The sequence below is a fragment of the Eleutherodactylus coqui genome, chromosome 3 (assembly GCF_035609145.1).
Source record: "Eleutherodactylus coqui strain aEleCoq1 chromosome 3, aEleCoq1.hap1, whole genome shotgun sequence".
NCBI lineage: Eukaryota > Metazoa > Chordata > Amphibia > Anura > Eleutherodactylidae > Eleutherodactylus > Eleutherodactylus coqui.
The window spans coordinates 85921506-85935907 of record NC_089839.1 but is presented as its reverse complement, the minus strand read 5'-3'; the positions used below and the strand labels follow the sequence as shown (position 1 = coordinate 85935907).

At 43.6% G+C, this 14402-nt stretch overlaps 1 protein-coding gene across 1 annotated transcript in view; it reads right to left on the bottom strand.

Moving 5' to 3' along the window:
- Window positions 1-14402, bottom strand: part of MTR (5-methyltetrahydrofolate-homocysteine methyltransferase) — a 54150-nt gene that overhangs the window by 19837 nt on the left and 19911 nt on the right. The window contains exons 12-23 of the mRNA XM_066595826.1: window positions 14318-14397; window positions 12992-13104; window positions 12383-12523; window positions 12071-12256; window positions 11588-11767; window positions 10186-10302; window positions 8368-8508; window positions 7132-7221; window positions 6547-6699; window positions 5956-6063; window positions 2041-2141; window positions 586-653 (exon numbers count right to left, since the gene is read on the bottom strand). Of these exons, the coding sequence (XP_066451923.1) occupies window positions 586-653; window positions 2041-2141; window positions 5956-6063; window positions 6547-6699; window positions 7132-7221; window positions 8368-8508; window positions 10186-10302; window positions 11588-11767; window positions 12071-12256; window positions 12383-12523; window positions 12992-13104; window positions 14318-14397 (1478 nt within the window). The remainder of the gene's footprint in view (window positions 1-585; window positions 654-2040; window positions 2142-5955; window positions 6064-6546; window positions 6700-7131; window positions 7222-8367; window positions 8509-10185; window positions 10303-11587; window positions 11768-12070; window positions 12257-12382; window positions 12524-12991; window positions 13105-14317; window positions 14398-14402) is intronic.

The window sequence follows — 14402 nt, the reverse complement described above, 5'->3', positions numbered from 1 at the left end:
CATTGGATAACGGCGATCGCGGTACCGGAGACCACTCACCGCGGTCCCCGCTGACATCTCCTGCCTCCCGGCTACCTACAGGAGCCGGGAGATTTTACATATTCCGCGCCGCCGGTCCTTCTGCGCATGCGGCTGACGTAATGCCGCCTGTCGCGCATGTGCAGAAGGACGGCTTCGGGGACCGGAGGACTAGGAGAGCGGGGAGCAGTGCGGCAGACCTGGGTGAGTAATTTCAGCTGCCCTGATGGATCCGATCCATCAGGGCAGCTGAATATGTAACTTTTTTTTGCACTTTTGTTTACTTTGTTTGCGATCGGTGCCGATAGCGACGATCGCATTCTAGGGGGGGGGGGGGGGTCCCCGCAGCCCGGGATGACAGCTCCATGCTGTCAGCTACATGCGGGCACCGACAGCATGGAGCTGTCACGTCCAGAGCCCTTGGGGCTTTATTCTCTGCAGGACAGGTTTTTACGTCCTCAGAGAATAAAGCCCACTTCGGGAGGACGTAAAAACACTATGGGCTAGCCGTTAAGGGGTTAAAAAAAGAAAAAAAAGAAAGAAAATATAATGGAAATATTTACTCACCAGCTTTATTTTCAATGGCAGCACGGAGAATTTTATCACATGGAGTCATGACACCTAGGTCAATAACCCTGGAAGACCAAGTGCAAAAGTAATGTCACATCTATAATAAACATGTAATTCAAAACACCTACCTTCCTCTTATCACTGTCATTTCACACTTGGTCTATTGTGCTAAAATTTGATCACACACTGCAGCATCTATCAATTGTGTAATGGCGACCCTACTAATATGAATGAATGAATGAATAAGAGGGTGCCATAGGCTTCTCCCTGTCACGAACATCACTTAACTGCAAGTGTAGGCCAACATTTCTGATACTTACATCAAATGATCCCAGCAGAAGAAGCAAATATGTATAATCTAGTGGCTGAGGTGAGAATATGACCTCACAGATTAATTAATTTTTTTTTTTTTTTTTTTACATATACTTTACACTTGCTTTTATTTAAAGTGCAACTAAACTTAAAAAAATAAACCTTCTGACATATCATATGGACATTTAAGAAGTTTTGATTGGTGGTGGTCTGAGTACTAGGACCTCCATTGACTGCTAGAGCGAAAAGACAGCAAGACCTGCACATCATCTGCTTTGATCCCTCAGGAATATGCGGGTTCATACTTTTATATGTACACCATTCCAAGCAGGGACAGCAAAAGCTGAACAGACACAGCAGCCAGATGAGCACTTCTACCCATTCATTTCAGCAGTCGTGGGGGTCTCAGCATACAAATCCTATCCATTAACATTTCTCACACGACACTATGAGAGGCCAGAAGTTTTTTAAACTTTTAGTTAAGGCCCTTTTACATGGCACGATAATCATTCAGAATTGTTCAAAACCCTGCGCTCCCTTTGAGTTTTGAGCGATAGTCGTCCTGTGTAAATGCATGCAGAGACTCAATGACTCAGGAAGAACTGCTTAGTTGTTCGGATTTCAGCATGCTTGAAAAAAGAACGACAAGCCGTTCAGTGAAAACAGCAGTCGTTCAGTACTGAACAACTGCTGCTTACAGTGAATGGAGAGGGGCGGGGGAGAGCGAGGAGAGAACTCTCCTCCAACCGCCCAGCCTCCCTGCTGGCTGCACTGTGAGGGATCCAGCAATACTCGCTCCTGTGTAACAGCACGGGAGAGCGGATAGATAGGGACGAGTGTTGGGCATCGTCCGAGTTATGGATGAGCCAATTAAATTATTTTCTACATGACAAAAGCTTCTATATTTGATAAACCAGGAGATTGTATGGGGGAATTAGAAGAGTTATACTAAAATAGAACATTAAAGTCTCCTTATTCTTAACCTGTTTGAAGAAACTCTCAAATGATAAGCAATAGGATGCATTTACACAAAATAATGCTGTATTTAGTGTTGTCTGCAGATGAAATGAAACACTTAAAAAGTTACTGAGAAATTGATCTTGTGTACAAGTGTGTGTCATGTGTCTCAAGATCACTTACCTGAAGTTGTTGCAGCCAAGCACTACGCCAACAATATTCTTGCCAATGTCATGTACATCCCCTTTAACCGTAGCTATTACAATAGTTCCTTGGTATGGATCCTAAAAAAAAATGAAACAGCAAAAATTAGCATATGGTAATTTATACATCACTTTTATAGCATTGGTATATTCTATAATGACCCTTGCTCTATCCTAATCAGTAATATAAATGAGGATGACGGTTTAACGATGATTACATTGCATTTGAAATAGAAGTGACCAAAAGGAAGATAAAATAAAACCAAAAACAGGTGTAAAAGTAGTAAAAACAGATGATACTTAATCAAATAATGATGCTGGACTGTTCAGACTTGTGAACACAACATCCTGTGTCATGTCTCAGGGATGGAAAAGAGGAAGGGAGAACCGGGTAAGAGGCACATATCTCTATGCCTATTCATTGTGGGACTTAACAGAGCCGTTGTTCTATCTCAGCACTGGAACTAAACTCCATCCAACAAGCCCATGGATGATGAAACCAAATCATACTTCTCACCATCTTCTGCAATCATTTGCTACATAAGCAACAAATTGTTCATTTCCGACACTAGCTTTCTAATCGGGGAGTCCATGGGGTCTTCCAATGACGAGGGATGACTGAAAGAGCATCAGTTAAGTGATTTCCAACGGCCTATCGGTGCGCCCTAGAGAAGGAATCAGGTATAGCTGTAGGAAGGTCCAACTGGGGTGAACCTACCTACCACAGCCACTCCAGTGACTACTATACATGGCAAAAACTGTATCCTAAGAAGACTGCAACAAAGCACAGCTCCAGCAAAAAGGGGACACAGAAGGAAACATTACGTAAAGTACTACCAGTATACAGTAATACCTTGCATTCATCAGTGCTTATCTATAACATGCAGTGCGGCTTTGGCTGTTGGAGGAGCCTAGGGTGTCACTGCCGTTGTGGTTTACCTTTGGGGTGCAGGGCAGCCCGCTGGTTTCAAATATGGCAACATTAATAGGTTGCAAGCCTGCATGGTGCACTGCATATATCATGTGGTCTGACACCCGGTATTGACTTTCTTGTGCAGGAAATAACACTAGGCAACCACCCCCTCATTATAAAGAGGGTCTGTGAGAGGTTTTCTTATCAGTGTCCTCACATGTGTCTGTTTTTGGCTCCTCCATTTAGCAGTCTGGTCTCTGCATGTTTGAGGAATATGTGGTTTATATACCTGCCCTCTTGTATCAATTAGTGAGGCCACTGTCTGTGATTTGTCTGTTTGATAATTCCCTGTGATTTTAAAGTATTTGCTCCAAACTACTAATGTATGTTGCGTAAGGCCAGGTAAATTAAGGCCCATCTACACAGGATGAATGTTGGGCAAACAATACCCAACACTCGTCCCTGTGTGTACTCGCTCCCGTTCGGCTCGCTCCCCCCCGCCCCTCTCCATTTACTTAACACAGCGGCCGGTCAGTATTAAACGTCTGCTGTTTACACTGAACAATCATCGTTCAGGTTTTTAGTTGCATTAACAATGAGCTGAACGATAATTGTTCAGTACTGTACGGCCGCTGTGATAAGTGAATAGAGAGCGGCAGGGAAGAGCAAGGAATGAAATCTCCTCCAGTCGCCCCGCCCCCCTGCTTGTCGCTCTGTGAGAGAGCCAGCGATACTCACTCCTGTGTAACAGCACGGGAGCGAGTACACACAGGGACGATCATCAGGCACTGTTTGCCCAACATTCGTCTAGTGTAAATAGGCCTTTAGAGGCTCCTGAAAAAGTTCCTGCCAAGACCAAGGAGGGGAGTGCAATAACACCAAGAAAAGGGAGGCTTCCAATCCAACTCAGTTTGAAAGTGAGGAAATGAAATCAAATCAACTATCCTGATTAACAAGGAGGCATAATGAATGATATAATTTGAAATACGGGAGGTTAACCCCGCCCCCTTGTTTATGCAAAATCTTCACCCTTACCCTAGGTCTAGCTGCACGCCCATAATATTTGGCTTAAATATGGTAAATGGCATCAAACAGCCAACCACATACTCATCCCCTCCCACCAGATAGACCTGGAGTGGGACATATGGCAAAATAATTGAAAATACACTAAAATGGGATAAACTCTCTTGTAGAGATGCTTTGTACACACACTGATCACTTCCAGGGTTCATTTACTGCACTCTGCAAATCAGACACGTTTACTAAAAGGATCCATGGCAGCAATCAGAGGCCAAGACCCCTATTTCTGCCATAGGTGTGCAAACGAACATTAACCTTATTCAATAGGGCTAATCCAAGTATGACTTAATTCACTGGCTTTTCTGTGTCGACTGCATGAATAAGTAATAGAGATGAGCGAGTATACTCGCTAAGGGCAATTGCTCGAGCGAGCATTGCCCTTAGCGAGTACCTGCCCGCTCGAGGCAAAAGGTTCGGGTGCCGGCGCGGGGGAGCGGTGAGTAGCGGCAGTCAGCAGGGGGTGAGCGGGCATCTCCCTGCCCGCTGCCGGCACCCGAGCCTTTTGTCTCGAGCGAGCAGGTACTCGTTAAGGGCAATGCTCGCTTGAGCAATCGCCCTTAGCGAGTATACTCGCTTATCTCTAATAAGTAACATTCTACTTAGAAATCTTTCCCACGAGTGGATTTACGGCAACTGTGTTTTTACGGCCGCTCTGTAAAAGCGCCTGAATGGGCGTTCCTCTGTGATCACGGCCAGCGTTTTCTTGTCAATTTCGAGCTTTGTTTTTTTTTAGTGGAAAAAAATACGCCGCACCCTGGAAAATCCTCGCACTGCCCAAATCCTCGGGATGCCTTTCTGTGCCTATACAAAGGCGCCTGTAAGCTTTTTGCAGTGTTGGACGCAGCAGACGTCCGGGTCGGATCATGCTGCGAGTATTCTCTGGACCGGACCGGAGCGCTTGCAGAGAGCAGCGCGGAACTCATCAACTCCCGCAGCTCCGGCTCTTTCATGTGCCAGCTGCCGAGGCATGGGCAGAGCGGGCGGACGGGGAGTGACGTTTCTGTTAGAAGCATGCCGCGGTTTGTTTTCTGTGCGGGATTTCACGCAGACAAACCGCGGCCGTCTGCATAGGATTGGGTATTGTAATGCAATCCTATGCAGGCGTGTACGGGTGGAAATTCTGCGGGGAATTTCTGCCTGTCTGCAGGCGGCCTCTATGGGACCCGCCGGCGTATATTGGCCAAAACATAGTTCCAGAATTATGTTTTGGCTCAGTGTATATGTGCGGCCGCTTATATATTCTTTTTTTTTTACGCAGCTGGCGCATTTCCGTGCCAAATATTTGCTCGTGTGAATGGCTGCATTGGAAATCGATGTTACACATGGGTACCGTATATGCGCCCGCGCATGAAAACGCTCTGTATATGCGCTCGTGGGAATAAAGCCTTATTCTCACAGATTTTGCAGCATGAACAAATATCAGCGGGGAACGTTTCTGTAGCAGAAACCCCATGAATCATGGCCTGCAAAATATTAGAAATTGTTTTGCAAATTTATGCATAGAATCCCTGCCAAAATCTGCATAAAATTATTAACGTGCGAATAGACCCTTAGGCAAATCCCACTCTGTTTGTACAGCAGGACAAAGCACAATACATACTCATGTTAGATAGCTTTACAGGAGGTTTCTGCTATGTCTATGCACACATCTGCACCGACATGGATATGGAACAAAATACCAGACAAAAATTGTGTAGCATACACCAGAGGGCATGTCTGAAGCTTGACGGACCCCACTGCAGTCAGTGGGTGCATCTGGCACTGTTTGAGTCTAGCACATGCCGGATCCAGCACTCCTAGTTTATCCATTGTTCAGCTTCGAGGACAGAGACGAACAACAACGTAACAACGCTGGTGTGAATGCAACCTTACTTGGTTGTATGTTAAAGGAGAAAAACTCACATCATCATCTGTACTGCCAGTTAGAGCTTTCATCTCTTCTCTTTCTTTCTCCATGAAGGGAATCAGATGTCCTACTGACTTCTTCATAACTCGAGCAGACTTTATCACCTTTACCAAAAAGCAAATATTTAAATAATAGAGATACAAACGCTCATAGCTCAGAATGTCAAATAGAGCAGAATGAAATGGCTGTGATGTTTGTTGGAGCAGTAACAATGCCATCCAGGCCAGTGGGGCTGTTTCTGATACTACGATATAGCCATATTTAAGTGAATGGGCTGAGACAGAGTACCAGACATAGCTGCATAGACAAAAGTGATGATGTGCTGGTCCTGCAGTGCACGGGCTATGGAACCCTAATCTGCTAATTGTAGGGGTGGGACAACCACCAATCACATTAGTGGACTATCATAAGCGGGCCAATGTAACACCTCTTTAAGGGAGTGTTCACAAGTACCAGATTTGATGCAGAGTTTCTGTGGCCAGAATATTAGTTGAAGTTCAACAGGGACTTTTGAAGTCCAGGGCACAGTTTTCTGGTGTTTTTTTCCCACTTGGGTACATTTTGCTTCCTACAGTTTCCTCCAATACCTGTGGTAAGAACATCTTTCCAGCACCAAATAGTTCTCCGACAACTTTCATGCCACTCATGAGAGGCCCTTCAATAATGTGGAGGGGCCTTGGATATTTTTCTTTATTTGCTCTTGCCTCCTCTGTATCTTCAATGACATGCTTTTCAATACCCTGAGAAAAATATGAAAGGAAAGTGTAAATATTAGTTGACAGAATATGTAATATTGCTGAAAACAAACCTCATTAGCAGGATAGCTGTGGAATCAAGCTTCTGAGCAATGTGATGATCAGACCTTATTTTGGTCATCTAACTAGGATTTACGATTTAAGACATTCCAGGCAGTCAGAAGAAATCCCTTACTAACACAAGACATGACTACAGACCAGAGTTTCACCAGCTAGCTGCAGATGATAATAAAGATTTAGTAGATGGAGATTTGAAGTACAGCATCGTAGAAGAACTCCAAAGCAATAGAGATTCCCTCAAAGAGTCACAAAGCCGCTTATTAAAGCCACAGGACTACTGCTTCTAAAGTCCTTACTAAAACGAAAGCCAAAAATGTGCTAATTATCTGCATAATTGCAATTCCTGCATGCACTTACCTTTACAAGAGCGTATTCTAGTCTCTCTTCCACAGATCCATTTCTCCATTCGTCAGTCTGGATTACCTTTTTACCACCTTTAGCTGTGGTCTTAACAGGGAAGAAATAAAGCAGGAACATAAGTACTATTAATTAGGTGATATATTAATATATGCTAGAACACACTTATCTAACTAACCCCTTCCCAAATGTAAACCATTTCCACTTTTTTTGTATTTTAGCTCTACCTTCCAAGAGCTGTAATTTTTCATCTTCCCATCAACATAGCCACATGAGGGCTTATTTTTTGCGGCACAAGTTTAATATGCAGTGGGTGTCATTTAATATAGCATAAAATGTATTATGAAACAAAGGTTTGGTATAGTGTTAGCCAGTAAAGTGTGATTGTTCTCAATAAGAGAAACCAAGTAATCTTGTAGATATGGAACCTTTTAACGGCTAACAAAAATACAGGATGTTACCTGCTAGAAGACGCGCCGGAGATGACAGCGCTTCTAAGGTGATGTTTTTTGTTTTTTTTTCTCTCTCTACAGTTAGGGATTATTTTCAGGGTAGGGCTTATATTTCAAGCCACCCCGAAAATCCTTGCCGCAGGAAGTCCTCTGCCACTGCTATCACAACAGTGGCAGAGGATCGCGATAATCTCCCATTGATTTCAATGGAGGCAGCGCTGCTGCCGACGGCCTCATTGGAAACAATGGGCAAAATCGCAAACAGAATGGACATGCTGTGATTTTGTTTTCGCACTGCATCGCAAGCATTAAAACATTGCACATGTGAATGGAGCTATTGGCTTCATAATTTTGCGATTTCATCGCCAGTGTGAAGGCGCCCTGACTCACAAACTTCTGCATTGCTCGTGTAGTTTGTGACAGATCTGTATGAGTTGAGGATGAGCCTCATCCAATGAGGCTAATCCGTATCTTGTCCATGCAAAATCTACACGATAGTAAGAAAGAACATGGGCTTCTCACAAGAGGATTTCTTTTACCATGGAGCAGATAAAAGCTTGCTGAATATTTTCCAAAGCATGTAAACAACATTGGAGGTGGAATGTTTGTGGACTCCCCACGAAAACAGTCATTGAGTCCAGACCATGTGAACCTGCCCTAATTAACCATACCTTTACCAAAGTTGTGTTTTACATGCAAACTCAAATTATGTTACCTACAGAGCAGCAGATGTGCACATTCTTACGCTGTGCAACTTATATTTGGTTTCACTGCAAATTTTTACCTGAGCATATTTTAACAGCTTCTCTGTTGCTTCGGGATCCTTATTCCAAATGAGGTCTTCACAAAGCTGAAGTAACTCTTTATCAATGTCGTCATAGACCGGAAGGTTTCCTGCATTCACTATCCCCATGTCCATGCCAATCTAAAGAATGACAAAGGCAACATTGTAACACGTCTACATCACTCCACTCCTCACACTACAAAAAAGGATATAGTATCTTTGTAACGAAGTTCCCTTTTGTACAGGACGATTGTTGGGCACTTCAGCACCTCCCAGCCATCCCAGTGATAGTCATTCCTGCGCTTCACACAGGAGCAAGGCTCACTCACTGAATGGAGGCGGGCGGGCTGGAACCATCTCCGGCCCGCCAGCCTCTGTTTACAGTAAACAGACCATCCTTCATAGATGAATGATGGTCTGTTTACACAGGTCAATTGTCGTTTGAACAATTATCACAGCCTATTCAACCTATAAATCTGTTTATTTATACAGTTAAGGGCCCTTTTCCACAGCTGATAATTATCGTTCAGATTTTCACGACCCAGCGACAATCTGAACGATGACCGTACTATGTGAAAAGGCCCTCAATTATATAACTAAACAGATTTATTGCTTGAATCACTGGGGATGTGAGCTCTGTAAACTCATTTGTATGTATAAGGTAAGTAAAGGTAATGCTGTCCTTACAGAAGTAGTGTTCCACAAGCCTTTATTTATAAGAAGTGTTAGATAACAACCAGTCGGTCAGACGCTAGACAGGACGCGTTTCTACTCCACAAAGGAGTTTTGGAACACTACTTCTGTAAGGGCAGCATTACCTTTACTTACCTTATACATGTGGCCACGTTGGATGGAGCGATGAAGCAGCCCAAACAGAAATCCAAACCAGTATATGGAATACAAAGTGGAAGGAACACAGGAACAGTGGGTGAGCTAACCATTCTATTGATCATTTGTAGGTAATGACAAACGGTCTAGTCATGTATTACCAAATTGGAGTGTTTTTATGCAGTTCACGATTTACTTTACCAATTCATGCTGGTTTTATAAAAAAAACTATTATAAAGTAGGTTCACTTGCCCAGAGATAAGCTGAATGCCACTTAAAACCCCATCAGCTTTCTCTTACTAAGGCCGCCTGCACACGGGCGGAAATCCTGCGGCGGGATTTCCGCCATTGAAAGCCTGCATAGGAGTGCATTACAATACGCACTCCTATGCAGATGGCCGCGGTTTGGCCGCGCGAAATCTCGCGCGGCTAACAAACCGCGGCATGTCCTATTTTTGTGCGGGGCTCGCAGAAACGTCACTCACCCGGCCGACGGCTCCGGTCTGCGCATGTGCCGGCTGCCCGGCACATGAAAAAGCCAGGGCCACCGGGCGCGGGTGAGTACGCGCTCGTCTCTGTAGGCACTCGGGTCGGGTCCCGCGGCGAGAATTCTCGCCGCCGGATCCGACACGCTCGTCTGCAGGCGGCCTAATACAGGCTACAACCTGCCAGTTAATTAGCATGCACATTACTGTATAAAAGTAACAGTATGTGTTGCTAGGTGTTTTTGCCATTTACAGGAAAAAATAAAATCATCAAATCTTAATGTGCCTTAAATCTTCTGTCAGTATATAATATTGCTAAGAGTCCAGGTACTAGGACTCCCACCAACCATTAGAGCAAAAGTGGTTTCTATGAAGTTTAACATACTAAAATACTGTATATTGTGCACAAACTGAGTTTTCCTATAACTAATAAATGCAATAAGCCAAAGACATCAGAAATCCAAAATAAAAATAGCTATAAACTTATTTCTAAATAAATGCTTACCTTAATAGCATGATAGAGAAATACTGAATGCATGGCTTCTCTAATAGCATCCATGCCCCGAAATGAGAAAGAAAGGTTGGAAAGACCCCCGCTGATCTTAGCTCCCTTCAGAGTTTCCTAAGAAAAAAAAATTGCAATAACAATAAGAAGCAGTAATAAGATGCTACGGAGGGGGAATCAAAAATTATCCGCACTCCGGTTATATTAAAACTTCTGTTGGTCGCACTGTCTTATCAACATTTTCCGTTGCAGGTCGCTGTCTCTGCAGTCACTGCTGTGCAGGTTTGAACGTGTTATGTCAGTTAACTTGTGACTGTAGTACAAAAAAAAAATGGCTTCCTTACTTGTGTTCTGCACAAAAGAGCAGCAGCAGCAGCCTGTAATTTGTTGTTTGTGGTCTGAGGAGGTGTCTGGTGCCGATTTTTATCGAAGACTTTATGCACAGTATGGAGAAAGAGTTTTGTCACAAAGAAGTGTATAGAGACATTCAAGGAGACGCACATAAGTGTCAGCCATAGAGAAGAAGCTGGATGCCGGGATTCTCAAGGGCTAGTATTGGAACATTAGGAAAAAGATTCAACAATCAACATTGCTCGTTACAGGGAGATGCTCACGTAAGAGCTGAAGGCTACAATTTGAACAAATCGCAGAGGACTGCTATCCACGGGTGTTGTATTGTTGCATAGCAATGCAGGTCCGCTGCCCAGACTGTCAACACTCCTAAAAAACTTAATTTTGAGGTGTTAAAGCATCCTCCCTACAGTCCTGATCTTCCTCAGACTATCACCTGTTTGGTCCTCTGAAAGAAGCCCTAAGAGGACGAAGATTCACGTCTGATGAAGAGGTGAGGAGAGCGGTGCATTCTTGGCTCGCAGCTTAACCTAAAACACTTTTTTATGAGGGAATACAAAAGCTTGCTGACAGATGGACAAAGTGTATTGAAAAGCAGGGAGATTATGTCGAAAAATAACGTATTTGTCCTTTCTGAAAGTTGATTAAAATAAATTCTACAGCCATAGTGCGGATCATATTTGAGTCTCCTTGGACATGCTCGATCACGAAAAACTTGCAGTCATATCAATTGTGCCATTTATATAACAAGTTCTTCCTTTTGGTAACGCTGCCCTAAACGGAATACCAGCACGGCTTATAAAATGCACAGTGCCGCATGTCAACACAGCAGGAAAAAAAGGGGTGCACTAAAATCCAACATACTAACAATGTAAAATACCAAAATATATAAACTTTAATGGATTACTAACAAAAGGGTAAAATAGAAAAAGACGCCAAAACAATAAGAATTAGACCCAGTATTATAAAGAAACAGAAGGCAGCAGTAATGCTTGTTTCCTTATACCATCCATTTGAATGTTTATATGGGGTAAGGTCTGTTATCACTTACCTTTATTGTTTTGGTAGCTTCAATAAAGTATATGGCATACTTGTCATGCTCCTCCATACCAGTGCCAATTGTTAAGATATTTGGGTCGAAAATGATATCATTGGGGTTAAATTTCAGCTCATTAACGAGAAGGTTGTATGCTCTTGTGCAGATGCTGACTTTTGTTTCTGTGTCTGTAGCCTGTGTGAAAAGAAGTAAATATAAAACACACACACAGTTTTACAAAGGGCCACTAAATCTTAAATGGGTATTCCAGTAAAGTGATAAATGCTAGCTCAGTAGGGTCTGACGGCCAAAACCATTGGTCCTCTCATTCCCCTCCTTGGTTAGGTGTCTGAATAGCATGGGAAGAGGGTGACAGTCCTCCGAAGTCTTTGGTGCTGATGGACACAGCCAAATGCCGTGCAGACACAGCTATGCTATGTGTATAGTCACATATTCAGACACAAACTATAAGAACACCACCACAGATATAAAACATACCTGCCCCACTTCATCAAAAGCCATGATAACTACCGCAGCTCCGTACTGTTTTATCTTTTTAGCTTTTGCCAAGTAATCATCTTCTCCCTCTTTCAGACTGATGCTGTTCACGATGCATTTTCCTTGGCAACATTTTAGCCCAGCCTCAATCACTTCAAAGTTAGAGGAGTCAATACAGAGTGGCACCTGTGGGGTTAAAATACAAAGGTTTTTTTTACATTTTCTCTCTTAAAACGACACAGCTGAATATTGTATCACATGACGCCTCTTTACACCTCAATACAGAAAATACAGCACAGTATAAAAGTTTACCTTAGCAATATCGGGTTCAGATGCAATGTAATTACAAAACCGCGCCATGGCTCTGGGGCCGTCCAGCATCCCATCATCCATGTTGATGTCAAGAATTTGCGCCCCCATTTCAACTTGAGCTTTTGCAACTGTCAGCGCCTCCTGTACAGATAACATACTATGTTTGACTTCAATATAATGCTGACAGGTGACTACACAAGTTATATGGTTTGTTTTCAACTCTTCAATTGTCAGGTCCCTGCTGCCACTGTATTTTCATGCAAGGTACTGATGACTAAAGGGGCTATCCGGTTTAGATGACCCCGTTTAGTATAAAAGGTTCCCATTTTGTTTGTTGTGGTCATACATTACATACATTAACCAATAATAAGTTGCAGGAGAGGAGAGGAAAAGTAAGCCGTCAGCCCAGCCTCACTGACAGATCTATTGAAACTTAAACTGCAGTGTCTTTATAGGGTGTTTTCACATGAGTGGAATAAGCCCGCCACATATATTAAAGTCGGCACCAAAATCTATAGGACTATACCCTAGTACCATATTATATCCACATGAGCAATCTAAATATTTACACACAAAATTATAATTCCCAAGTCTTCCCACACATCTTACCTCATAATTTCCAGCCATAATGAGCTTGGCAAATTTTCTTGACCCAGCTACATTACATCGCTCCCCAATGTTGATAAAATTAGTGTAAGGCCCCATTCTAAATGGTTCCAAACCTGTGCAAGGAGAATCAAACCCAGTTTATGTAATAGATTACATTCATAAAGCAACCATCACACACAATCGTACACATAAAAAAAAGGATAAGTTGACCAACTTTAAGCATTTTTTAGTTATTAAACAGTCACTTTCGGGGGGGGGGGGGGGGGGTCACCCACCCCAACAGATGTGGGGGGGGGGGGGGTCACCCACCCCAACAGATGTATAATTAACTCCAGAAACTGGCAAAACATTATGCCAGAAATGTACGCCAAGTCAGACCGTGGCTGCCAGGATGCGCTGGATACATTAAGTGGTATGTGCCTCTTCATATATTCAGTGCATTATGCATCCAGGAAGATTGTGCAGGAAATGCCGAGCTTAGCAAATTTTCCCAATGGTGTGTACCCTTGGGTGTACAAGTTTAACAGGTTAAGCTCCTCAGTGCTACACTACACCAACAGCTCAGTGCATGCTGTACCTCCAACAATATCCCTTTTCAGTGTAGGGACATTATATAGCACTATGGCAGGTGGTCGGCATCTTGGAAGAAACTAACTTCTTACCACAAGGCCGTGCATTGCCCTTACTTTTAATAGGACCAAAGAATTGTGCTAAATGAGCAATGCACATACAATCTATATTGGATTTATGTAACTTTAGTTAATCTGTGAAGCTTTTTGTCTCTACGGCTGAGTGAAAGAAATGTATATCCCCTGTCACAAATAACTTATAAAGCACACAATTAGCCTGGGTTCTCACACGCCGGATTCCCGGAGGAAAACTAGCGGTTTGGCTGCAGCGAAAAACCGCGAGATTTCCGCCGGGAGAAGCGCTGCTTCAAAACCCGCGGCACTTAGCCGCGGGTTTTGAAGCGGCCCGGACGCTTGCTCTTCCGCTGCGGCCGGCGCTCCCATAGAGGAGAGCGCAGCCGCAGCGGAGGAAGAAAAAGAATGAGCATGCTGCGGCTGGCTAATCCGCGCCGCAGTGTCGGCTTCTGTCAGCTTTGCCGCGGCGGATTTGCCGTCCCGTGTGGACGAGATTTCTGAGAAATCTTGTCCACATGGCTGGCTAATCCCGGGATTAGCGGCCACAGGCGGATTTGCAGCGGCAAATCCACCCCATGTGAACCCAGCCTAAATGTTTTGCTACGTAGTAAATAGAAACTGCACAATGTCCGATCGCAGGATGTAAAGGTTTCTGAGAATAGGAAATAAAATTTGTACATACCAGAAAGCTGCATGTAGCCATCACACACTGTAGAGGGAGGAACTCTTGGTTTGCAGTTCTTCACCGCTTCTGCAATCTCTCTGAT